Source organism: Alosa sapidissima, chromosome 5 (genome assembly GCF_018492685.1).
Source record: "Alosa sapidissima isolate fAloSap1 chromosome 5, fAloSap1.pri, whole genome shotgun sequence".
Taxonomy (NCBI): Eukaryota; Metazoa; Chordata; class Actinopteri; order Clupeiformes; family Clupeidae; genus Alosa; species Alosa sapidissima.
In genome coordinates this window covers 13324501-13351985 of record NC_055961.1, presented here as the reverse complement: position 1 = coordinate 13351985, position 27485 = coordinate 13324501, and the positions used below count along the sequence as shown (strand labels likewise).

General features: G+C 40.9%; 1 protein-coding gene and 1 long non-coding RNA gene across 5 annotated transcripts in view; one reads left to right on the top strand and one right to left on the bottom strand.

The window, feature by feature from the left end:
- Positions 1–4682: 4682 nt before the first annotated feature.
- rad50 (RAD50 homolog, double strand break repair protein) overlaps positions 4683–27485 on the bottom strand; it is a 71757-nt gene continuing 48954 nt past the window's right edge. For all 4 annotated transcript variants that reach the window (XM_042093186.1, XM_042093189.1, XM_042093188.1 and 1 more), the window contains exons 23-26: positions 14846–14931; positions 6368–6510; positions 5392–5525; positions 4683–5059 (exon numbers count right to left, since the gene is read on the bottom strand). In XM_042093186.1, coding sequence (XP_041949120.1) covers positions 4873–5059; positions 5392–5525; positions 6368–6510; positions 14846–14931 — 550 coding nt within the window. In that variant the 3' untranslated portion in view covers positions 4683–4872. The remainder of the gene's footprint in view (positions 5060–5391; positions 5526–6367; positions 6511–14845; positions 14932–27485) is intronic.
- Positions 11202–23868, top strand: LOC121709679. Its single transcript, XR_006032004.1, has 4 exons — positions 11202–11212; positions 11923–11927; positions 18333–18348; positions 23798–23868. It is a non-coding gene; the product is annotated as an uncharacterized LOC121709679 (long non-coding RNA).

The window sequence follows — 27485 nt, the reverse complement described above, 5'->3', positions numbered from 1 at the left end:
AAACCGATTTTGGGCTATATATCCAGAGAGGACTGCACCATGGTGAATGACCCATCACTAGAGACATATGCCAAATTTCTTGTTTTTGTCCATGAGAGAGTATGGAGATGGTGATCACAGATCAGCCAATGATTACAACATTACAGTGCAGTTATTTATAACAGAACAAAGCAGTTTGGCACAGGAACTGCTACAAATCTACCTGTAACAGTGAGCATCTGGAGCATGCTAAGATTCGCTACTAGAAATCATGTGAAGCAGGCAGGACTCAATGTCTTCAGAAAAGACGTGGTAGACCATCTTCTGAACCTGCAGCAACACCTGCAACTGCATCAAGTCCATCTAGAGGGACTTTGTACACTTGTTCAGCAGCAGCTGCTGCCAGCATAAGATAAGTGCTTCTTCTGTCAGAAGCAGACAAAAGAGCGTCTTCATAAGGTGTCCTCTTTCAATGCAGGCAACCAACCAAGAGATATAAGTAATATTTTGAAGTCAATGACTTTTAACAGGTAGCCAGTGTAAAGATGCTAGGATGGGGGAAATATGTTCATATTTTGTGTGTGTGTGAGCAGCTGCATTTTGTATAAGCTGTAAGCTCTTTAGACAGGTATTATTACAGCCAGCGTATAGAGCATTGCAATAGTCTATCCTTGAGGTAACAAAAGCATGGATTAATTTCTCGGCATCTGGTAAGGATAAGGACTTCCTTATCTCTGAAATGTTCCTTAAATGGTAAAATGTTTTGGTGATCTGTTTAATGTGATTATTTAGTGCTAGGTCCTGGTCAATTATAACTCCTAGGTTTTTAACACTTGTGGATGAGGTCAGTGGAAGATCACTATATGTAGCCTGTGATGTGGATAGGATATCCCTCATCTTTTTAGAACCTAAAACCATGACTTGACTGTTTTATCGGAGTTCAAAAGCAGGAAATTATTCGTCATCAATGTCTTTATCATCAATCTCTTATACATGTGTCAAGTTTGGCTAACAGGGTTAATTCATCAGGTTTTATGGAGAGGTATAGTTGTGTATCATCTGCATAAGAATAATAAAAACAACAGGGGCCTCAGTACTGAGCCTTGAGGCACTCCATATTTTACCATAGTCTGGGTAGATGGTTTATTATGGACCTGTACAAATTGTTGACGGTTAGGAAGGTATGATCTAAACCAATCGAATGCTGAGTCTTTGATGCCTAAGTAGTATGTCATGGTCTATGGTGTCAAAGGCAGCGCTGAGGTCCAGGAGGACCAGTATTGATACAAGGCTAGGTTTTTTGAGGGATGGCTTAATAACAGATGTCTTAAACGATCGCTTTCACATGTCATTTGTAAGATGTTACAAAATGGCCTGATGCGGTCAAATTGTCTGTCCATAGTATAGTTTTACCGTTCTTTTTTCCAGTTATCAAGGTGCTCCTAAGTCTAGCCATTAATAATAACATATAATGTTGGAATATTATGACATTTTTAGGGGTACACAGGCCTGTGTTTGAAAAATGTCAAGCGTGCACCCTGATTGTGAAATTACCCTTGTAACATTTATCTGTGTCATTAAATCAAGAAAAAAAACATTTCTTTACAAAGAACATTTGGGATAATATTCTATTGGTGTAAAAAATGTTAACAGGAATACATAAATACACATCTCAATATATTGTTAAAATAAAAATATTTCTAATAAATTAAAAGACCAAAACGAAATTGCACATTTTGTTTAACAAATGGCATTAAATATCAAGAAAGCCTAAGATGACAGTTGTTAATGTAGCTGGGCAAAACTTTTGGAGATTTTGTGACAGCCGTGATACAAATTCTGGACACACTGGCCTAAATCCTCCAGAAAACCGTTCAGCGTTTTCTCGTCAGCCTGATCCTTAAGCTTTGTACCATGACAAGTTGCCTGTGGAATAAAACATTAAGCCACACACCATTAGCATCTAATGGATAAGATAAATGCAAAGCTACTGAATTGATACACTACTCATGCACTTAACTGTCAATTAGAACAATATCTGCCCTGTATGAGCTCTCCATCACTGAACTTAATGGAAGTTAATAGCTGGGCAGTAACATTTTTGGGTATTAGTGTCTAATAGTAACTATTAGTCAGAAAAGGTAGGTCATCAGGGCTTAAATTTCACTGCGGGATTGCGGGTATTGCGCATAATTTGTTCAAGTCCCGCAACTCTAGCCATCATAATGCGAGAAATTCCCGCATACACTTTTACAGCCTGTCTGATGACGTTTATATAGCCAATCATTAAGTGGCGTGAATGCGGTGCTATTGACCGGACTGATCAACTACCGAGTTGAATTGAACATAGCCTCATGCAGACGCACACACACACGGAGAGAGAGCGAGAGAGAGAACCACTTTGCGCTTACGCAAATAGGCTACGCTACCATGGCAAACTTTTACATCTGGAAAGAGCCCCTTGGTAACTATCCTGCTAGCTCAGGTCACGTCAACACTTGATCCCAGAAAGATTGTCTTCGACATGTTAGTTTTTTGAACATTTATTGTATCTAATGACATAGAAAACATAATGATTTGCATACACATACCGCACTATGCACAACTTTTATTCACTAGCGACTATAGCTTAAAACCGTCAGGTTGAAGGGGGGCTAATTACTCCATAGAATTACTCTCACGTATTTTCTTAAAGTGACAGGCACTCAATTACACCTACTCATCAGCAATGTGCACTCAATTGGACCTACACACCACATTAAAGATATGCCTAAGTGTTATAGGTTAAACGTCAATATGAGGCATTCAAATTACTAAATATGTTTAGCTACTAGTAATTACTAGTAAAATGCTATACTTTAAAAAAATGCATTATTAAATAAATACACTCTATATGAATTCAAAAATATATGATAGAAACATATCACATAAGCTATCATTTTTTCATTGTGTGTTTGTGTGTGTGGAGAGAGTCTAGGATGTCCACTGTTGTGAATGATCCCACTACAGTATATATTACTGATGACGTCAGGGTGGTGGGGGCCCCAAAATCAAACACTTTTTTAAAAAAAGTATCGAAGTATTGAAATCGCAATTCTTGACTTGGTATCAGAATCAACCCCCCCCTCCCCCCCAAATTGTGTAAATCCCCCCTACATGAATAACCTAAGGGGGGAATTCCCCCCCATTTTGAAAAATGAATTTTAAGCCCTGGTCATGGGGATATCCTAATATATACGGTATGTCCTGGTACAACACACAAAAAAAGAGACATGAGGAAATCAACTCTTACATTGTGATGTACACTGTAGGCATTCAAAGCCCGTGTCAAAGCCCGTGTCAAAACCCCCTGTGTGTGACTCAGGATCACCTTGGCTTTGCATAAAGTTGCAATCTGTGAAAGAAAAGAATTCATGTTCATTGACAAGCAAAAAATAAACACAACTTTTTAGCTTGAAGCGCAAAAAAGTGAACAAGCTGATTGAAAAGACTGGTTCTGTGTTTGGAAGTACTCTGGAGCCGCTAGAGTTGCTTGTTGAGAGAACAATATGGCACAAATTGCTCAGCAATATGAATACTTCCATTGCACATATTGTCCAGAGAGTGGTGTTTTCAGCAGAAGGCTCCTTCAAGGATAGTGCTGACTACTGGCTATGAACCAAATTGCTCCAAGGGGATATTAAAGACTATACTATACTAAAAAAAAAAACTGTTGTAATAAGGATGGCTAGAGTCAGCCATTCCTGGCTGCCCATTGCTATAACAATATATTACGATATATATATACAATGACTCCCCATATGCTGGGAGATAAGTTATCTTCTGAGACAATGCAATGGATATGTTAATAGTTGCAGCTGTAACACCATAATTTCCCTTTGGGGATGAATTAAGTATCTAATTATCTAAAGTGTCTCACCTTGCAGTGCCCCTCATGCTCATTCTGCTCTTTTAGCTCCATGACAAACACTGTATTCAGGTTTAACTGTAAAGCCAACAGAAAAGGAAGAAAGAGAAACACAAGACAAACATGAGATCTTTACTAAAGCAATATTACTACACAACCACTTCTGTGCCACAGGTGCCTACAGGAAATAAAGACAAAACTCACCGCTGTGTCATTCTTGCTCTCTGCCACCTCGTCATAGATCTGTTTCAACAGTATACACTCTGTCGTAGAGGCAGGAGCTCCACTGACAAAGGCAGCAAGCAGGCTGAGGAGCACGGCGGTTAGCATCTTAAGTTCTGGCTGTCAAGCTACAGTTGTGCTAAGTGTTTTGTATCCGGGTTTTGCTTTAGCTAAGTGCACAGCTGTCTACTTTCTGGCCTCCATCTGCCCTCTTTTTATATACTGATGAGGAGGAGAATTTTGCAGGTTCAGCCCTTACGTAGAGCATCCTCTTAGCTGTGAGAGCACTAAGGATCTTGATGGAGATGTGGTTTGATAATTGTACATCAAAGAGACAACACCAAGAAGTCTTTTTCTCTGAATACCGGATTAGAGTTATGAGAATGACCACACTTTTCCTTTTAAGTTTAAGTATTGGTTTTCACATTAAACTGTACAGACACTTATGTGCAATATGTGACTGGTGACCTACTGAAATCATGGCTAAATATATCCACGCTTACTTCTTGTAGTCCAAAATAGATGCAAAGTCTGTTTTAAGTAGATCTTCAAGGAAATTAACAAAATCACACAATCACAATCAAAGTTTTTGTTTTAATTCTGTTCATATTTTCCATGGCAAGGCCACTTCTTATTATGGTATAAGACACTTCCACAAATACTTCATTCAATAACATCGACAAGTGAATCATTAGTTTCACATTAAGTGCAAAAAGGAACATGAACTGCAGCTAAACGGCTAACTACACAACCTCAGAGTCTTTTTAGTGCAGGTAAGTATTGACAGAGTTGATATCACACTTGGTGATCTCTGAGCACTGCTCAATATTTTTCTTTATTCTGTAGAAATACTGCATGTAATTTGAGCGACCCAGCAGCTCCACAAAGTCTTCATCATGAGTGATGATGAGCAGCTGGAAGTTGCGTTGCTTCTGTCGAATCTTTGTGATTCTGTTGTAAAGCAAAAACAGAATTATGAAAGGAACTGAACCCCAGACCAGTAACGGGCTTGTGAATAACATGAGTGAACCTCACAACCTAATTACGAAGTTGAGATAGTAAATAACTATTGTTATCTATCCATAGTTTTGATTTTACACATTGCTCTCCCTCCTGGATCCTTCCTCTAAAACATGAACAAGTTCTGTCTAGCTCGCTTAAAAAAAAAAAAAAAAAGCACTGTGCAACTATTCCTTACATCCCTGAACTCAAAAGGTACACATTGATATTCCAAGACCTGAATGAAGGGGATTAGTGTTGATGTCAGGGTGCTCTATACTCACTCTATAAGTGCATGAGCAAGAGACTCAATGTTCTCACGGTCCAGGTTTGTGGTAGGCTCATCCAGGGCCAGGATGCCACAGTTGAGGCAGAAGGTTTCTGCCAGAGCCAGCCGGATAATGAGTGAAGCCAAGACCTGGGTGTGAAAGTAATTGTGGTGAATAATTACTTAATATTAATCTTAGACTGGCAAACTTCAGGAAAAACTCAGGAATTAGGTTTATTCTGTTACAAGCAGAGAGGGTACAAAAAAAATGGTCTATGGTCTATGAGACCTCTCCCTCTCTTCAGTTATCCATCCTTCTAATCTTAGTCTTCATCTGACAAACATTGCAGTTTAGTTACTTTTGTATGGATTAAACAAAGGAAGAATTTTGGTGCCAAAACAAGCCCACTTGGCATCAGACACACCTACTCACACCCATTTCACACCTATCTGAATAGCATGAGGAGAGATATCTTATATATCAGAAATATCACTTATAGAATGTTCCAAACATTCTCACAATCAAATCATTACAATCCTTGTACTGAGACTATTACAATGATACCAAACATGAATATATTTTTACATTTCATGACACATAAAGGTAACATCCTTTGTCTTGTGGACCTGATAGCCCTTAGAACCAGTACATTAGCATTTCTTTGGGGGAGGGGAGGGTGTCTTTGTTTTAAACCAAGAAGGGCCACATGGCCAACTGAAACTAGTCTAGAAATTCAATTATTATTCATTTTAACCGTAAAATTATTGCTATCAGGTGTTTATGCATTGTATTTGTTACATTATTATATATTACAAGGGTCAGTGTCCTTTGAGCAACTTGGGGTTAAGTGCTTTGCTCAAGGGCACAACTACATGCTAGCCCATTAGCAAAATACAGTAATGTGAGGAAGTAACACCTATGCACTGTGTTGCCCAGATATCAAACCTGGTGTTAAGGTCAGTTGTTGCTTGCATACAGTTTCTTCAAGTACCTTCTGTCCAGCACTGCAGCGACCTCTCATGTCGAGCGCAGCATCCCCCTTAACCATCACCACACGGTATTTGTAGATCCTCCTCTTGTTCTTGGCAGACTCACTCTCATCCATGTCTGAGCGGATCTCCACATACTCAATATCTGCAAGAGTAGATGCTACGTTTCAGAAGTTGCTGAGATTGGCAAGAGCAATCCAAAACAATTTAGCCTATTTTTTTTTTTATAATGGTCTGCTAGTCTATGACATTTTGCTGTGCTGTGAGTGGGATCCAGAATCTACTACATTTCACATAATTACAAAATAAATCTTAAAGGTATACTATGCAGTTTTAGGTTTCCCCATAGAGTGACGAGCTAACAACAGAAAAGGGTGTGTAGTGTATACACTACACATTAGTACTTCAACTGAATTACTTCATAAGAATAGAGTGCTTTACAGAGTGGACTCTGTAAAACTCTGTAAAGCGCCATGAGATATGTGTAATGTTTTGGCACTCTATAAGTGAAATTAAATTAAATTAAAAAGAATATGCTGTATAATAAAGCTACTAGGCAGTAATTACACATTAATTAAAGCATCTATGTTACCCCCCTCCCCCACCCAACATTCTAAATAATTTTTATACATCATATTGTTATGTAGCATAGCCATATTATACACCATCAATACATGACAACTTTTTTTCATGTAAAATATGTGTAGCGCTTCACATGATTCACAAATTTATCTTACTACTATGTCTCAAATCAAAATGTCTGATGGCCCTACCCCCTTGGTGCTTCCCTACCCTCTTGCCCTTGTGTATATCCTTAGGAATATGTAGATGTTGCATAATGAGTCTTGAAATGTCCACAAGAACCCATAGAAATGGAATATCCATGTCATTTCATCCAATATAAGTTGTGTAGACGTATAGTTCTTCTTATACACAATTGAATTTAAATAGCAAAGAGTTATGTTTGTGTAATTATTCCATATTTAGTGTAATCATTCCATATCAGAGACCATGACATAGAATCCAAATGCAATCATGAGACTTCATTCATTTGAGACCAAAATGATGCTTCTACACAAAGGGGTTCATATTCAGTAAGCCTTTGATTGTCAGTATGCATTTTGGGCAACCAAAAGTCCTATGGGGAGTTTCCATTAGGCATTTTACAAAACGCATGAGCATACCTTTGCAAACAATGGTCTAAAGTACTCATATTTTCATTCTATATTGATCTACTTTTACACACGTGGGGGGTATTCCATCAACCTCGCTAAAGGCCAAACCTGGCTTATTTCGATAAGTTTCGCTTAGGGCTGCACGATTATGGCCAAAATGATAATGACGAACTGATCTGACCTGACTTGACCCGAGTTTGCGTGTTAGCATGTGTGCCTATGGTGTATGCACTCATAATGATTCTCAACTTTTTACTGCATTGCCATGAACAAAGTAAAGGCAAAAAAGGTGTTTCTTTGTTGAACAAATTGAGATGCAATGTGAGCCTTGAATTGGATGCCATGCAGGAATTTGCTAGGATCTCAAAACCGGATTATAAACATGCTTTGCCATAGAGAAACACACGATAGCATTGGATTATAAACATGCTTTGCCACAAAAGCAGACAAAAACGTGGGGGTAAGTCCAGCTATATGAAATTATTATTTTGCTGTCACTTCGTCTGTTTTATAATCCAGAAGGATGTACTTGGTATGAAATGATAGCTCTGTGTCTCCTCTTTCATCTGACATGCGTGGCATATTTATCCGATCACGGGTCCACGAGTAATTCAAATGAGAGTAATGGGTGTGCGTTGGTTTGTGTACATGACGTTATTATTTTGCAGTCACTTCGTCTGTTTTTATAAGCCATAAGGATCGATGTACATGGTACCAATGGACAGCCCTGTGGCTCCTCTTTCATCTGATATGCTTGCCATATCTATACGATCACTGGTTCGCGAGTAATTCAAACGAGAGTAATGGGTGCGCAGGTGGACGCAGAGCAGTATAGACTATAAATATGATGCAATTTGATTTAATTTCATGATTTTTTTACATTTTCATACTTGATCGTGCAGACAAGTGTGTAGTCTCGTTGGAAAGCCCCACTTCTGCTCTGTCACGCAACAAAGGTTGCATCTCACTGCGATGAACAGTTATGGAGCAATGTAATATAGAAGAAATTATGTGTTTTTTGACGCACTTTGCGTCAATCCGGTTCTAAGGGTTAAGACCCTTTGCCAGCTTCACTCAAATAGCCTATGGCTAGTGCTGTGCCCTCTTGCAGTTTATAAATTGTCAGTAGTGGAAACTGTTGCCATTGCACTCTCTCCCTCTCGTGCACGCTCAAATGCGTTCCCAATTAAATGGAGTAGCATAACGTAGTTGGATCTGCTGCAATGGAGATACTATGTATCTCGATGTAACAAGCTGTTTTGACATTGACATTGTAAATGTTCTTTAGGAAGAGTGTAAAGCAGTTTGCAGTAGCCTAAAGTTAACCTAATTAAATGCTTGGCAGGCCGGATTAAAGTGTGGCGGGCCGGATCTATGATAAACTAATAAATGCTCGGCAGGTCGGATGAAAGTGCGTGGCGGGCCGCAGTTTGGACACCCCTGGTTTAGTCATTCGTTGATATGTAAAACACTGACGTGTGTAGGCTACATTTTCATTATTATTCACTTGTTTTGACTCGTGTCTTGAAACGCATACATTGTAGGTTGCACATGTGTGCTGTGCCACAAATTTGATTTTTGATCGTTGTTTTTTTGTATAGTCTAACTAGCCTACTAATAGTTAACATAATGCTTCTAGTCCACAGTGCATCCAAACTGAGCAGTACATCAGGCTGAGCAGTGCAGGGAACAGCTGTCATTGGTAGGCTGCATGTATGGTCAGACAGGTTTAAGGAGCGCTTGATTTGTTTTGTAGCGGAGCATTCTATGGGTTGCCAGGTTGGTTCTATGGGTAGAGCACACATTTTTAATATCGCTCGATCACGCAAATTTGATCGTGGGAAGCCAAAATCGTGATCGTGATTAAAATTTGATTAATTGTGCAGCCCTAGTCTCACTAATTTTAGTGAGAATTCCGTTCCATTAATAAGGTTAACGTGAATCCCAGCTTGGTAACTATGGGAATTTATGCCACAGAACTAACCTGCTCCGTGGCAGGTTAACTTTCAAGCTAAATTAAGCTGTGTTCAATCAGTTGGAAAACGAGTCCAAAAAGATGGTTCTGTCAACCTGTGCTTTCGTCACCTGTAGCCTACAACTTCAAAAATAGAAGTAGGCCTAGAAGTTTTTTAGTTATACTCTATAATGAAAGACATATACTGTTGATAAAGGGTCATGCACATTTGGTAGGCTGTTCATTGACAGTAATATGCTTTGCCAGTGGGCTATATTATATCTGATGCAAGCCAAAGGATGATTCTGTAGCCTGTAGGCCTATAGGCAATTCTATAATTGTGTTACATGTTCCAAATGTAAAGCTCTTTGAACTGCATTCTGTTTCACGGTAATGTTTCACGGTTCTCGGGAGATTTGGTGGTCTGCTGTTCTTGGAAGTTGCATGGCTGGTTTTCTCGGTAGGGACTTGCTACGTCTATGCTGTATAGCTGTGCTAGGTGAACGATTCATCTATAAAAGTTCGTTTACCATAAAATTGGCTTCGTAAAGGTGAAAATCTTGCATAGTATACCTTTAAAATACAAAATCATTATTTATGTTACTGTTACCCAGAACCTGGGTAAAGGAACATGAGCCAGAGAATGGGCAGGCAGTTGCAAAACTCGCCATTCAGTACCAGAATGCTCGTCGGAGGGCTCAACCACGCACCCAAGTACCACCCAGGGACCCCAGAGACTACCAGGACAATAAAGGTACTGTGGTTGGTAGTGGGACGGTAAGAGGGGACAGTTCTCGTAATGGGGGTCAATGCCCTCAATGGTTAGTCTGTTACCATTGCCACCAACCAGGGCATAAATCTGTTGTTTGTCCCATGAAGAAGTCTAAGTTGGATGGGTTCTGTTATGTGCCAAGGGAGGGGGATTGCCTTAATCCTGGGGGAAAAGGTACGGATATGAAATGTGACATTTTTGTGAATGGTCAAGCTGTTAGAGCATTAGTGGACACAGGAAGTTCTATGACTCTCATAAAGAAATGTTTGATTCCATCTGACAATATCAATTATAGTAGGAAAACTGTTGTGCAATGTGTTAATGGTGACAAGAAAGAGTACCCCACAATTGAAATAACTGTAACAGTGAACTATCAGATGTACTTGATGAATGCCGGGGTGGTAGAGGAACTACCGACAGATATGGTTTTGGGGAGGGACTTGCCAGTGCTCTCAGATCTTTTGGTGTCTACTAACAATGAGGATGCAGTAGAGGTACAGATTTCATGTCCAGTTCTCACAAGGGCACAAACAAGGGCAGGTCTTCAGTCGCTGCCAGACTTGTGTGATAGTCTGTGCCAGGGTAGGACAAAAGGCCCCAGAAAGACACGCCGACAGTGGCGCTTAGAGAGGTATTTAGGTAGCCCTGAAGTTAAAACTGAGGGGTTGGGGCTTGATGTGGGGGAATGGGAGGTGCTGGAAAACATTGGCACCTTACAAAGTGCTGATGAGTCACTGAAACCATTGTTTGGAAGGGTGGAGGCAAAGGGAGATGAATCTGAGGGACCAGATGGGGAAAGAGTCTTTGTGGAAAATGGCCGTTTATATATTGAGGGAGATCAAGTTAAACGGTTAATGGAACCTAATATGTACCGACCCCTAGTTCTACACCTTGCACACACCATTCCCTGGGCTGGACACCTGGCCCGGCAAAATACTTACCTCAGGTTGAGTACCAGATTTTATTGGCCCTCTATGTACAAAGATGTGCATGCATATTGTGCTTCATGTCCTGTGTGTCAGAAAACAGGTGCCGTGCGTAGAACTAACAGAGTGCCTCTGAATCCATTGCCGGTGATCACCACACCCTTCCGACGTATCGCAATGGACCCCAAAGGTCATTAGTGCACTGGTCCAACTATTCTCGAGATTTGGGTTCCCGGAAGAGGTGCTAACAGACCAAGGGACAAACTTCACGTCAAGGCTAATGTGCAAATTGAACCAACAGCTGGGCATTAAGGCCATCCGTACCAGTCCTTACCATCCACAGACGGATGGACTTGTGGAGAGGTTTAACCAAACCCTCAAAAACATGCTGAGGAAGTTTGTCTCGGACACCGGGAAGGACTGAGACAAATGGCTGCCCTTTCTCTTGTTCGCTTAAAGGAAGGTACCCCAGGCCTCTACTGGGTTTTCCCCATTTGAGCTGGTCTATGGGTGGCAAGTTCAGGGGCCTTTGGACCTCCTAAAGAAGACCTGGGAAGGGCCACCATCAACGTCTCCAGAGGTGGGAATCATACAGTACGTCCTGCAAATGCGAGATCGCTTGGATAAGTATAGAGAAGAGGCTGCAGTGAACTTGCAGTAGGCGCAGAAGGCCCAGAAGTGTTGGTATGACCAGAATGCCAGACACCGTGAGTACCAACCAGGGCAGAAGATCTTGTTGCTGCTGCCTTCAAGTACCAGCAAGCTCCTGGCCAAGTGGCAGGGGCTGTATACCATAACCAGGAGAACGGGCCCAGTGACGTACGAAGTACACCATCCAGACAGGGGTAAGGCTACTCAGGTGTACCATGTAAACCTGATGAAGGAGTGGAAAGAGAGGGAGACGAGGGAGGCCAAAGTGATAATGGTGCGGAGGGTGGAAACCGATGAGGAGAATGGAGAAGCCTGGGAGCAGCAAAAGATTATCTGAAAAATGACCAGGAGCGTGAGATTGTGGGCGTCTTTAATGATGTGCCAGCCGTGTTCCAGCCCAGACCTGGCCGCAGAGGGGTGTTGGAGCATCAAATCCACCTCAAAGACTGTACCCCAGTTCGTCAGCGTTCTGCGAGCGACTGGTGTCGGGACTGAAAGCCGAGATCAAGACCATGAGGGAACTGGGAGTCATTGAGCCGTCCACGAGTGAGTGGAGTAGTCCAATCGTGGTAGTCCCGAAGAAGGACGGGTCCCTCAGGATATGTATGGACTTTAGGAAACTCAATGCGGTCTCAAGGTTCGACGCATATCCCATGTCACGAATAGATGACTTATTGGAGAGAATTGGTCGGGCCCGTTACATCACCACGCTGGACCTTTGTAAAGGTTACTGGCAGGTACCACTGGAAGAAAAGTCCAGGGAGTACACGGCCTTCAGAACACCAATGGGTCTCTTCCAGTTCACCGCCATGCCATTTGGCCTTCACAGAGCTCCAGCAACGTTCCAGCGGCTGATGGACCGAGTCCTGGAAGGCTGCGACGACTGCTGTGCAGCATACCTGGACGATGTGGTCATCTACAGCTGGACATGGTCTGCACATCTACAGCATCTCCGGAGGGTCCTTCACAGAATCCAAGAGGCAGGCCTAACCCTGAACGTCCAGAAATGTGACTGGGCCCAGCCTGAAACAAAGTACCTGGGATACCTGGAAGGCAACGGAGAAGTTCGACCACAAGTTGACAAGGTGGAGGCATTTAGCAACAGCGTTGCTAACCACGCCCCAGGAAGCAGGTTCGGTCCTTCTTGGGCCTCGTTGGGTGGTACCGACGTTTTATTCCCAATTTTTCCACCATTGCTGCCCCCCTGACTGACCTCACAAGCAAAGCAGCCAGAAATCCTGTTATCTGGACAGAGGAGTGCGAAAGAGCATTTTCCATCCTCAAAAGCTGTTTGTGCTCTTCTCCAGTACTCCGAAGTCCCGATTTCCAACAACGCTTCCTCGTGCAGGTGTATGCTTCGTCAGTTGGCGTTGGGGCAGTCCTGGCACAAGGGAAGCCAGGGGAAGAACAGCCAGTCCTGTATCTCAGCAGAAAGTTGCTACCCAGGGAGCAAAGATATTCCACAATCGAGAAAGAGTGTTTGGCAATCAAATGGGCCCTGGACAGCCTGAGGTACTACCTGCTTGGAAGGGAGTTTGACCTGGATACCGACCATCGTGCCCTGACTTGGATCCAGACCATGAAGGATCATAATGCACGAGTGACAAGGTGGTATCTGGCGCTACAGCCCTACAGATTCACTATCCGACACAAGGCCGGAAGACATAACCTGATGGCGGATTATCTATCCAGATTGCCGATTCTCAGCAATCTAGGAGAGGAGGGAGGTAATGTGACAGAGGGCTCTGTCCCTGTTTACAACGGCACCTGTAGCTCACACACACATTTTGGCCGGCACACACGCTAACTAAGCTCTGTCCCAGTTCACAAACGGCACCTGTAGCTCACACACGCATTTTGACCGGCACACACGCTAACTAGTCATGAAACAGTTTAACACCATAGCTTCCTAGCATAACAAACACAACATTTTTCATTTAGCATACTCACCATTATTGGAGCATTTGGGTGTCTATGTAATGTTTGCTGATCCCCGTGTCTGTGTTTCTCTCATACTCTCTTTTGTTTGTTTGAATAGTTCGCGGGCTGCCGTAGCAGAGGGGGAACGAAACCGAGGTAGCTTGGGCTACTTCAGTAGCGTCTGGCCTGGGTAATACTGCATGGGATTGGGTAGTGCTACCGTGGAAGGGGGTGTGATGTGAATTATAGTTATATTGTGTAAATGGTGGGCAGAGGTGCAATGATTCTGATATTTATGTGCAGTGTGATAAAGAATGTGTGATTTATCCTGTGCATTTATGAGATTGTAACCTGGGTAACATTGATTAATTATTGTTGTAAGTTAGTATGGCCGGGGGGAGGGGCTTAGGGCCTAAAAGGGGAACACTGTTCATTCTAAGGAGAGAAGGAGAAAGGGGAACTAGTTGACAATTTACCTGTGATCTTTTTCGGGGCCGTAACAAGTTTAGGGTAAACTGAGTTTTGACAGTAGTTTTTTTTCCCTTTGACGTATTTTTTTTTTCCCTTTGAGAATCGCTTTGTTTTGTTTTTGAAAAAATTTTCTTTTCCAAACTTTTCCGTGCAACTTTTGCCTGTGACTGCTGGGTGCCGTACAATAAACAACCGTGCACGACAGTGCTATGTGTGGAGGAGTTAGTTTTTCTAGTGGAGGAGTTAAACCCACGGCCTGTTCTGTGACAGTTACATATGTTCATCATTATTTAATTTTTTTTAATGTGGGGTTAAGCTGTTGGGGAGTTGCATGGCACATTGTAGCAGAAATCAGATGAGTGATGAGTACCAAGAAAGACTTGAAAAGAAAGTTTGATGTCTTTATAGAAGTTTCCTGGAATTAATTAATCATGCCATTAATTTGGGCATATCGGTAGAAACACATTGCGCATTATGTGCCATACAAATGAGAGTTTGTGAATTTCCCCTTGGGGATCAATAAAGTATCTATCTATCTATCTATCTATCTATCTATCTATCTAGAGCACGATGTCCATCATCATGACGTGCATGTTTGTGTGCAGCAAAACCTTGTCCTCGGTAGGTGTTTCTCCACAGGTCCCGAATTATCTTGTTTATTTCCTCCATCTTCTTGCTATGGAACTTCATAATTGTCCTGTGGACCCAAAAATGCAAGTATGTAAAACACTTACACTGGCAACAGGCCTGGCAGCTCAAGTCACATCAGAAAGAAGTTTGAATCCCTCTAGCTGCAATGCCAGTTGTGAAAAGAAACTTAACCAAACCACATCATGAACCTGACACTTTTTATTTTGTCATGTCTACAATTTGTGCAATCAAAGCTGCTCCCTGCTGGTTCACAGCAACAAAACTATTCATGATATAAATTCTCTTTTTTTTCAACACTCAAGGGAACTTGCACATGCTCATTAGGCTGAGCTGAGGCTTCATATTTTACTTACTCGGTTGTGGGTTGTGCACAATTCAAATTGCAATTCTGCTTCCTGTTTGCTACCTCAATTGAAATGAAAGTGAAATTCAAGAATTTAATTGGAATTTAAGAGCCAGTTTCAATTCAATTCTGGAATTTTCTGGAATTCTGGAAAGTCTGCTATGAATAACCCATCACAGAAAAACCTCCCCTCCCTGGACCAGCAATCTGGTGGACTTTCGTGGTCACTGTTGAGACCTAATGAGACTTAAAGGAAAATTTCGGTATTTAGCACTTTGAGTCCCTTTTCTGGTTTGTTTTGGATGAACTAGAGTGGTGGACACCGAAATTTTGACGATTGGTCCTGTCTCGACTTTTCTGACTCGTTTTGAATCGCCTTTTACTACTCAGAGTGGCTGCCAACAGGCATACTCAAACATGTCCTAAAACAACCCTTAACGTTCATTTTCAAAACTGTGCAACTCACGAGTGGTTAGTGGTGTTCGTTGATTATTAAAATCAAATATATCGGCGCAATGTATGATTTCCAGCCGTCTTATTTGCTATTGTGGAACAATTTTTTCAGACACCTCACAACCGCGTATAAACTTCCGCTCAATATTTGAACCTGAAGCATAGACGGTGGCGCAGTAATATCAACGTGCAATGAGACTTCCAACAGAAATCAATGGGATTTTATAAAATGCCAAATAAAACACGACAGAAACTGTATTTCGCTACGCTACTTGTTTTGGAACATCAACAAACACCACTAACCATTCAAAACTGTGAGTTGCACAGTTTTGAAAACAAACATTAAGGGTTGTTTGAGTATGCCTGTTGGCAGCCACTCTGAGTAGTCAAAGGCGATTCAAAACGAGTCAGAAAAGTCGAGACAGGACCAATCGTCAAAATTTCGGTGTCCACCACTCTAAAATGAAGAGGAAACACTGTGAAGAAAGTTAATGTTTTAAATAGGCCACATCAATTTATAATATATGAAGTGAAACTGGACGAGCCAACAACCTCTAACTAGTTTTAGGCCTACTCATTGCTAAATTGCAATGTGAGCGGCATCCAGCAGGGAGGATACGTTGGCAGGATTTTTTAAAAAGCAACCAGAACTACATTGTGCGTCTGCCCTGATTCTGATACCGTGGCGGTAGTAATTTTGCCATGGCGGGCCGCCATGCTAAAATCAACGTAGAGGAAACACTGGTGTGTGCTTTAACATGTCACTTTCTTGGTGTTTATCTACCGGACTTGAGAACAACTTTGGAGTTGTTTGGAGCTGATAGTGGACTACAGGAGGCTGCAGTGGAGAAAGTCAGCTGCTTCAGATTCCTTGGAGTTAACATCAGCGAGGATATGAGCTGGTCACACCATATAGGTGTGGTCACCAAGGTGGCAAGACAGCGGCTCTTCTTTCCTCGTTGGCTATGGAGGTTGGGTATGGACGGTGAGACACTGACCAACTTTTGTGCCATTGAGTATCCTGACTGACGGGATCACAGCATGGTATGGTAACATCATATCACGACATCGCTACAAATACAGTATGCGATTAAAATCAGCGAACATCAATGTATAGGCTACGTAGATAAATAGATAGATTGATAGATAGTTTATTGATCCTTTATTGATTGTTTCAGTGACGCTTGGTGAAACAGCATGGAGTGGATGTTTTCGGTTCAGATGCTTGTTCCCTTCCTTTTTGAGTATGTAATGATACCAAAACTTTAGACATTCTCTGCCATTTATGGACATCTTGACTCCGCCATCGCGCCAACTAAATTCAGAATGTATCACACGCTAGTGGTGTGCTTCCTGAACAATGGTCCGTGTGGAAAAATCAGATCCCTGCACGTATAGTGCGCGGAATTTAACGAAGCTTCGAAGCAGAGTTTTTGCCTCGAGTAATTTTTGTAATCGAGTTATTCGAGTAACTTGATGAATCGTTTCAGGCCCTACATACAATTAAGTGGTAGTATGAGCGTTCATTCAATGCATGCACGTCTGCGCGACAGAAACTCGATAACGTTGGTAGCAAAGCGCTGCTTCAACCTGTTGGAAGGCTATTTAATTATGTAACAACATTTAATAGAATGATGTGGAATCTTGCAACTTCCATAAAAACAGAGCAGAGACATAATACACTGTCTAGTATTGAGTATTGTATAGTCAAATTTAAATATAACGTGGCCAAATCATAATTAGTCTTCCTGTTAAAGATCTCCAGATCAGTGATTTCACCTATCTACTCCACAAAGCTGGTTTCTCCTTACATTCAGGCATTCGAATGAAATTTCATTAAAAAGCATGTCAATATGTTTTCCATTTGCCTACCAGTGTATGATGCTTGCATTAGGGAAACATCCCAAAACAATGGCACCAATATAATTGCTGTTGTTTTGAGAAGTATTTCTCATGCAAGCATTACTCAACCATGGAAAAGCATACAATGCAACTATTGTAATTATATTTTACATTAGTAAAGCAGTCCTCTGATGTGCATGTTTTCACAATTTTTTGTGAACAATGTTAGCACTTTAAACATTAACTGCTTTGAAGTGCATGTATAACAATATAGCATAACAATAATATTTGTGATAATAATGATAATCATAATGATAATTAAAGCAACAATAAGGAAATGCTGTCCCCTCAATGCTAATGTAAACCCTGGTTGGATAAGGATTCAAAATTGGATATGAAGATGAAATCTGACGCATTAATTGCTGTGGTTCTATATAGGCTGTGGCAATAATTTTGGAAAATAATAACTCGCAGCAACATATGGAAAAAAATAACTATGAACTAGTTCATTTTTTGGAACTGTGAACTTAGTTCAAAATTTTGAATTATGAACTATGAACTGAACTAGTTCATTTTAAAATTTGTGAACTGAACTTTCAACTAGTTCATGTAGAAAGTGAACCTTCCCAACACTGCATGTAGCCAACTCATCCTATCAGACATCTATGAAACATTGTTCGTACCTCCTCGCACAATCACGTTTGTCCATGGTTCATGTTATTAGGACCAATTTCGCATGCCATTTATTTAAGAAGTAAATAGGAAATTTAGCTAATTTTACACAGAATTCAGTGCTTCATTACAAGTAGACTGTTAGACCTATTTGTTTCAGGTTGCTTTCTCACCAGCAGGACTACACCAGAGTTTGCTATATGATGCGGAATGAGACCCCCACTTTTTGGATGTCTCAGACCAATTAATTTAGTGTGCACTTGAGTGTGATTGTTGAGGTTCTTTCACTGCAGAGTTTGGTATTAACTGGCAAAGATACATCCCACTTGTTGTAACTTGTTCTAACAGAGACAGCCCAGTGACAGGTAAGATTATGTAAAACTAATGTCCACAGCACTTTTGTACACACCCCATCTATATCCCCAGCACTTTTGTAAACAATCAGCACGCCCATAATAATTTAATTTTGAAAATACACTTCCACATCTGAAATCTGATCTATGATCTGAAAAAAGGACTCAGCTATTTTAATTTTATATATAAAGAAAAAGGTCACCACTGTAAAGGGTTGCACTGGAGTTAGCTCAAGCTACAAAACAAGAGCATACTTGCAAAACACAACATGTCAAAATTATAACTGTTACATGCAGTTAATTATGCTTACATAGTTACAAGTTGAAATTCAAAAAACTGCACAGGCCTAGAAAAAGGAAAAAAAAATCTCTCAGTTTGCATTGGGCGGAAGCTATGCTAAGTGACATCTGCCTTGACCTAACCTGTTGAAAACTGCAGAGATCTACAACCAATGATTCTCACACTGCTAATTTCCTTGATTCTTGGGTGTATAGTTGTCATAATCTCAAACGACTGCAGTGCTACAGATACGGTCAGAAACCACCTCAGTGGAGGCGACAGGATGATGACAATCTACCCCAGTTCCATTATGGTGCTGTAAGCAGTTACTTCCTTTGAGAATGCTTCTTGCTAAAGAGTCATATCATTTTGATGACACATAACTAAAAGTACAGTCCATGATTCTAATGAAAGCTTGTTGAACTCTGAGCTCAAAAGCCAATCAAATTTCTCCCCTCACCTCCGTACTCCTGAAGTAATGTTTTAATTGCCTTGAATAGTGTGCGGCTGAGTCCAAGTCACTTTATTCCCTATTAACAGAGCCAGGATTCTATATAAACACTAGTTTTTTTTTACTACATACACAGAAATAAAAAAGCTAGAAAATCCAAAGGAGTTATTCACTTCATATCGCAAAAGTACATTGGATTTACATAAGGCTACATGATTATAGGCAAAATGACAATTAGATTATTTTCATAAATATTGACATCAATTGATATTTTAATGACAAAAAGTAACTGCTGTTATTTGATATTTAGCCTAGGGCATGTTCAAAAGGTAATCCATCCACCATTGCATTGATTATGACCGCAGTGCTAGCAAAGCGTTAAAAAGGTTTAATCTTTTTTTTTTTCTTCCAGATTTTTTTTTCTTCAGTAATTTTGTGTCAACGATTCCCGGGACACTGAAAGACCGGGCTGCACTAAACTGGGTGGGCATGTAGCCCAACAAGGATGACAAGGAACCATTGTTTTGATCTGTCGCCCACTCGCCACACCCGGCCCCCCAAAAAGAGGGTGGGCAAGACACAGTTTTCTGTGAATATCCCGAGACCTGTAGGGCCAAGGCTGACCAACTTTTTTCGTATGTTGGCCTCAAGGGGCTATGTCAACCCATCCCATATCCACTCATTTGAGGCACGCCACCTAGTTAAAAATGATAAAGCAAAAATGAGGCGTTGTAATCAAAGGTATCTTTGGCTGACAACTGCACAGAATTTTAAGTGTAGGATCATTATAACACCCTCTGAGTGCATGCCAGGTTTCGGGGAATTCTGTTCATGGGGGGGCATATCAGCTACACACATTCATGCACCCCCCCCAACCCCCCACGCACACATGCACGCACACCCCCCCCCCACGCACACACGCACACACACACACAAATTTGTGGACGCCCGCATCAAGGGCTTGTGGTTTGTATAGTTATGTTGCTGCGGATCATAAACGGCCAGAATAATGAAGAGGAATGACTGGAAAGTTTGTTGATATTTGTTGCTAGAGAACTCATCATACATTAAAGGGGGTGGGTCTGAAATGGCAGACACCGCTGTTGAGCCTTCTAGAGGTGTTGTGGACCTAATTCACCAAAACATAGATGAAGGAAGGTGCGTGGATCATAACCCCAGTGAAATGCTCTTGAATGTTACTCTGTTGGTGATGTTTGCTTTGCACTCAAGGGTTGCTTTGTTGGTGAGTTTGCTTTTGATGGCAAATAGGCTTGGTTGTTGATTGGCCCGCAGTGGGTAATCCCCTGTCTATAGCACTAGGAATTAAATGCCTCTCTTGTTTAAATCCAAAACTGGGTCCTTTGAATCACTTCCTTTTACCTGCTCTGGGGGTTGGCCGTTCACATATTTTATCTTTAAATCTATGATTTAAAGGGTACTCTGTAAAAGTTCAGACCTAGAGAAGAAATTGGAAGTTTAACTAGAAAATGTAATTTCGAGGAAATTACCAGTGCATGAAAATATAAACATACTGTATATTAACATAAAATGCCAAACAAACTTTTATTTGGAAACAGTTGACAGGAGTCATAGTTGATAACAACTGACAGTTGAAATGGCTGAACAGTTAAATAGTTGAGTAGTTTAAATAGTTAAATTATTTAATAGTGAATTATTGTAGTGAGGACATTTATTTTGAAACAGTTGTGGGCAGAGGAAATAGTAGTCTTAAGAGAGCCAGATTGTATGCTTAAAGCCTGAGACAGAGTATATAGTTTAAAAGTTGAATGTAGATAGTGTAATGAATGTTGATAGACAGAAAGTTGAATGGATGTTGATAGGCAGATTGTTTAATGGATGTTGATGGATAGTTTAATGGGTGGATGAGTGAATGGTTTGAAGAGAATGAATGGATAGAAAGTTGGATGGAATGTGCCTTATATCCTTGTAGAATGAAGAGACACAGAGAGTTGGCCTAGTTAAGCAGAAAGCAGTTGATACAGGTGCAATCAGTTTAACTGGCCCTTTGATGGGTCCTAGTTGAGCAGCTGGAAGTTGATACAGGTGCAAATCAAGTTAATTAGTCCATTGTGATGTCATAGTGCTAATGTAAAGTCTATGGGGAAAAATAAGCTTGTTTTTAGTTAATATCTCAAAAAGTATAAAGTTTACAAAAGTGAAAAATACATTCCTCAAGTGTCCTTTTCAAGACCTACGTTACAAAGTTTGAACGAAGTTTCTACGTTAAACGTAATACTTCGGATAACAGAACAGTGCATTTTCATGCACTGTAATTACATGTATGTGTTCAATATGCATTGCTGGGGGGCATTTAAATGTTATAAATGTCTAAAAGTAATACATGTAATCAACATTGTTTGTTGACAATATTCTTGAAAAAAATGTGTAATGTCTAAAGTCTGATGGAAGAACCCTTCACTTAGTCATATATTTACTCATTCACTCACTGGATTACATCACTCAGTGTAAAGCCACAGAGACCCTGAGAGGAAGTGTCTATGTCAGAGCTGACGAAACACACTGACAAGACAAACAGGTTTTCCACTCTTTGGTCTCTACGGTCCATATTTGGTCAAGCGCACGGACATCCTGATGAATTAGCTTACACACTTACATGACTATATGACTATAAAATGCAGAGACGGTGAGCAGAGCAGATGAAATGCCTGGCTAAACCTTATTAGAATACTTAATGACATACATGTTTTTTGGGAGAAAGACAGCTCGTCATCACCGATAGAACTGGAGGGGACATCTGCAGGGGAATATCAGGTTGTGTCAATGAGCTGAAACTCAACAGAGGGTGACTTTGGAAGGAAAATAGTATGCTGTAGCACTGAATGATTAAGGCAGAGGAAGGTTCAAGATTCAAGAGATTTATTTGTGACCTTCTTGGCAGCTATATTTGGGGGCCAAGCAGCAAAGTTAACGTATTCTTATTATTATTATAACGAAACGCTAATTTGCCATTGAACCATAGAGTAAAAAGTTGGGAAATTTGGCACATTGATTCGGTACGGTCATATGATAAAGTTTCATGTCAAGTGCTCTAGCGCCACCAATGTGTCAAATTTTGCATTACATCTATGCGTTTAACATTTCAATCTTACACATTGAGGTATATTTGGAATCCTTGGATGAGGCTGAACTGAGAGCTCTTGCTGCATTTTGATTCAATTGTAGCTGTTTTATTGTCTTAAATGGCCTATAAAAAATAACATTACAGTAATTGACCCTTGAGACATGAGACTCCTTAGTCAATCCTAAGGGGAGGAGAGCAGTATCTGGAGAGGGGGTTATATCTTTCAGTGTCCTGTGACACACCTCAGGAAGTTTGTGCAAAAGTGTGTACATACATACTGTGCACATAAATGCGTATTTGTAATAAAGGTAATATTTTCATGCCCACAATATTGCATTTCCTGCATATTAGGCTAACTGCAATTAATTCCTCCAGTTTTGATATGCAGAGAACTGCAGTTTTGTCATTTGAAGTTGTTCAGTTGTTAGGGCTACCTGAAGTTGACTAGATAAAAATTATAGTCCGTTTTCTGATGAGTTTGCAAAACTTTGATTAATCGTAATCATGATTCACAAGAAGGATTAATCATATAAAGGGTTCAGATGCAAAAAACAGTAAAAATCCACACTTCATTGGTAGACTTCCGAGGGCCCTGACATTTAAAACGAGACATTGAGAACTTTGAAAAAGCACTGGTAGTTTATTTACAAGACGATTTATACAGACAGTACCTTCAGGAAGTTTACCGTTCGCCGCCTTGAATTTAGTCATGATAAGTCGAGCAACGAGTACGAATGGATTCCAAAAATAATTCAGTAGAAATGCATGGATTCTAGTTGCTTCCAACTGGAATCCATGCATTTCCACGGAATTATTCTTGTAAATAAACTACCAGTGCTTTTTCAAAGTTCTCAATGTCTCATTTTAAATGTCAGGGCCCTGAAAGTCTACCAATGAAGTATGGAGCTATTTTGAGCCAAGTAAATGGGGTAAAACAGTGATTTATTTGCATGGCTAGGCCGATGCCCGAGGCACCCCCATCGAAAACTTGTTGATAGCATCGGCTAACTAGCGCCAGATTTCGGAGTGCAGGGGACAAGCCGAGATGAGCTATGAGACAAAAGTTCACACTCGGTATCATGTTTAAACACACTTTAGGTCAATATCACACCGAACTTCTCCTTTAACCCCAAGTTGCTCCTGGGACAATATGATCTCTTGTAATATAGCTGACATATGTAAGTCACTTTGGTCAAGAAGTGTCTGCTAAATGTAATACATACACTCTTTTGCAAGAATCATTTTCACGGTCGCCACAAAATCCAGGATACATGGGTGTCCACCAAGTATGAAATTGTTGAGTGTCTGGATGGAACTGGCACACACTAAGATCAGGCCATATGGGAAGAGGGCCCCCTTAAGACCATGTATCGCTCTGAGCTTAAACCTGTTCCCACCGGTCAAGATTCATCCAGCCTAGGCCTGTCGCGATATTCAATAAATCAATTAATCGCATGATAATTAAAATTAGCTCGATCATTTTTCTGGCCGTGATAAATGCCATTTGCATGCATGTTTGTTTTCCTCGTCTTTCTCTCTTCCTCTCTCTCTCGGGCCCTTAGAGTAATGATGAGTGAACCCTCATGTCAGTCACTTGTCAGTCGCATGGTGTGTGGGGAGGCGGGACTACTGGCGTAGCCTACCACAGAGTGCAGCTAAAGAGCCGCGTGAGAAGTATACCGGTAGGCACTAGGCAGAGAAAGCTAGTTGCGAGTTTGAGTAGGCTACGCCTAATAAAGACAAAAAAGATGGAATTGGTTTCTAAGCCAAACGCGACAGCTGCATTGTGGGAGCATTTCGGATTTAAACCGAATGCCCGTGGTGAACAACTGAACGTGAGTCGGTGTGTCGCATTTGTTGGAAAACAGTCGCAATTAAAAGCAGCAACACAACAAACATGCATATGCATCTAAAACACAATCATCCGCTGCAGTTTTCCCAGTTGGGGAAAAAAACACAACAAGTGGGCCGTCTTCCTCTTCCCGACAGAGCACAGGGCGTTTAGTCGACAAACGAAGTACAAACAGGACAGTGCGAAATGGATTACACTCACAGACAGTGTAGTTTGCTTCATTGCTAAAGAGATGCTGCCCTTTAACATCGTCGAAAAGCCAGCATTTCAACGAATGCTGCAAACATTTGACAGACAGCATGAATTGCCTGGGAGAACATATGTGTCACAAACGGCAATTCCACAACTGTACAACAGCGTGAAAGACGACATACTTAAGGAGATCAAAGACATCCAATTTTACTCTGCCACTACAGATATGTGGTCAAGTTCAAACATGACCCCCTATATGAGCTTGACTATACACTACATAACTTTGCATGTCCAGTGTACACGGAGAATGACAGTGTCTTGGAGCAGCCGCACCCCCTGCAACTCCACTTCCAATGTCACTGATTCCGACAGATACGCCCGACACTTCTGCTTTTTATCTGGTGGTGGTGGAGTTGACCAGACATCTGAGGCTTCAGACGTTACCAATTTATCATCATCCATCGCGTCTGGCCTCTGAAAAAACTTTTAAGGCTAGTCTGCCTGGGCCTGGCCATGTTTGAACCGCCTCACTCATTTGTTCGTTGTTTAACATGGACGTTTTAAGCGTGCGTTTCCTATTTGAAATGCAGCATGTTGTTTACTAGCTTACTTTTCAAACGAGCCTGTTCATTTAAAAACATAGCCAGAGGACGTATAATATAGGCTTACATCTTAAGGCTTATTCTCAAATTCAGATTGCGTTAGAGGACGGGATTATTAGCCAATTTCAACAGACAATTTGACCGGAGAGATTTAATTTTGTCGGACATTTCATTTTTTTTCCGGCCAATGTCCGGTAATTACCGGACAACGGAAACCCTGATATATATATATATATATATATATATAATACATGTAATATATATGTACAGTATATTGCACAGGTTTATGGGCAGTTTTTGGAATATAAATATAAATATATATATATATATATATATATATATATATATATATATATATATATATATATATATACATACCGTATTAGTCGCATTAGTCAAAAAATGCATCCTGAACAGGAAAAAAACATATATAAGTCGCACCGGACTATAAGTTGCATTTATTTAGAAATGTATTTCACAAAATCCAAAACCAAAAACAGAGACTATGTAACTGGATTATTGAGGCCAAAAAGATTAATGTTAATGAAGACGAAGGAGTGAAGGCAGCCAAGAGGAGGGCAGGAAGGTAATTGCAAAGCAAAAGATTCACTGAAAGAAAATACCATGTGGTACACCAAAATGTATCTAAAATGTGGAGAATACAATGTAATCAAGCATTTTGGGCGATGTGGAGTCACAAGCTGGCAGCAGATTAAATGCTCACAAGAGAGAAAAAGATGCAGTTTTAGACGTGACTGAAGCAAGCCAGGCGATAGGCCTATAGGCCCGACGGTAATTGTAAAGCAATTTACAAAAGATTCACTGAACAAAAATGCTGATATGATACATGAAAATGTTGCTAAAAATGTGGAGAATGCAATGCAATCAAGCATTTTGGGCGATGTGGAGTCACAAGCTGGCAGCAGATTAAATGCTCACGATAGAGAAAAAGACAGATTTAAAAGGATGTGACCGAAGCTGAGGCAAGCCAGGCAATTTATAGGCCTATAGGCCCAACGGTAATTGTTAAGCAATTTACAAAAGATTCACTGAACAAAAATGCTTATATGGTACATGAAAATTTAGCTAAAAATGTGGAGAATGCAATGCAATCAAGCATTTTGGACGATGTGGAGAGACAAGCCAGCAGCAGATTAAATGCTTGAGAGAGAAAAATATGCGGTTTTAAAAGGACGTGCAGACCGAAGCTGCAGCAAGCAGGTGATAGCCTATTTAGACATTTATTTCACAAAATCCAATACTAAGAACAGACAGGCTATGTAACTGGACACATTGAGGCCAAAAATATTGAGAATACAACAGGGAATGTTGAAGACGAAAGAGTGAATAGGGACAAGTGCCCGACGCTATTGTAAAGCAATTTACAAAAGATTCACTGAACAAAAATGCTGATGTGGTACATGAAATTTTAGCTAAAAATGTGGAGAATGCAATGCAATCAAGCATTTTGGACGATATAGGCTATTGGCACAAGCTGTCGCCGAGAGAGCGAGAAAAAAAAGATGCGCATTTAAAACCAGAGCCTAAATTTCAGCGCGGGATTGCGCATAAATTATTACTAAGTATTGAGCATACTAATAAAAGTCCCGCAACGCTAGCCATCATAATGCGAGAAATTCCCACACATTTTGCAGCGCTGTCTGACGTTAATCTAATAATGGAGTGGCCTGAATGTGGACCAACTCTGACTTCAATTGAACCCCATGCAGACACACACGCGCGCGCGCGCATGCAGGACCACTTTGGGGGTGCCTCTCTCTTTGCTCTCTCTCTCTCAGCAGGATTTGTCACCGCTCAAGTCAAATTATTATAGCCTATATTACGTGCTTCTACATCAACCGCTATCGACAGGAAAGGAAAACAAATGTTTAGCGATCAGGAACCGCAAACACAGAAGCATGACAGCCTATAATATAACGCAAGAGAACATGGATGTGTTCTCCATTTGAGGAACGTTATAATCGATTGCGGACGTGAATAGACAGCTACAGACACGGAGCGCATAGTAGGCCTACTTTCACTTTCTGTGCGTATTCACGTGAAAGATAATTAGTAGCAAAACAGCGATCAAATATTACATGGCAGTGAGTTTTGTTTTCAAATGTTTTCATGCATGTCTAGATAACGGGTGAGGAATGTTTAGGGGACAGACTATCGTGAATTCTGAATTTATGGCTGGGCACAGCACCTTTATTTGGACCATGGCTTGTAGCCTATTCGAGTCAGCTAGGCTTTTATTTCTTGCGTTTTACTGTGAGACATAGGCCTATAGTTTTCGTTTGGAGCAGCATACCGGTAGGCTATCAATGGCAATGGTTCACTATTAAGTTTCATGTATGAAAGAGTGTCGGGATGTCCATCCGCTTATTGCGAGATAAGGCATCCGCTTTCATTCATTCATTCATTCATTCATTCATGGAACGTGTGCTGTGCTGC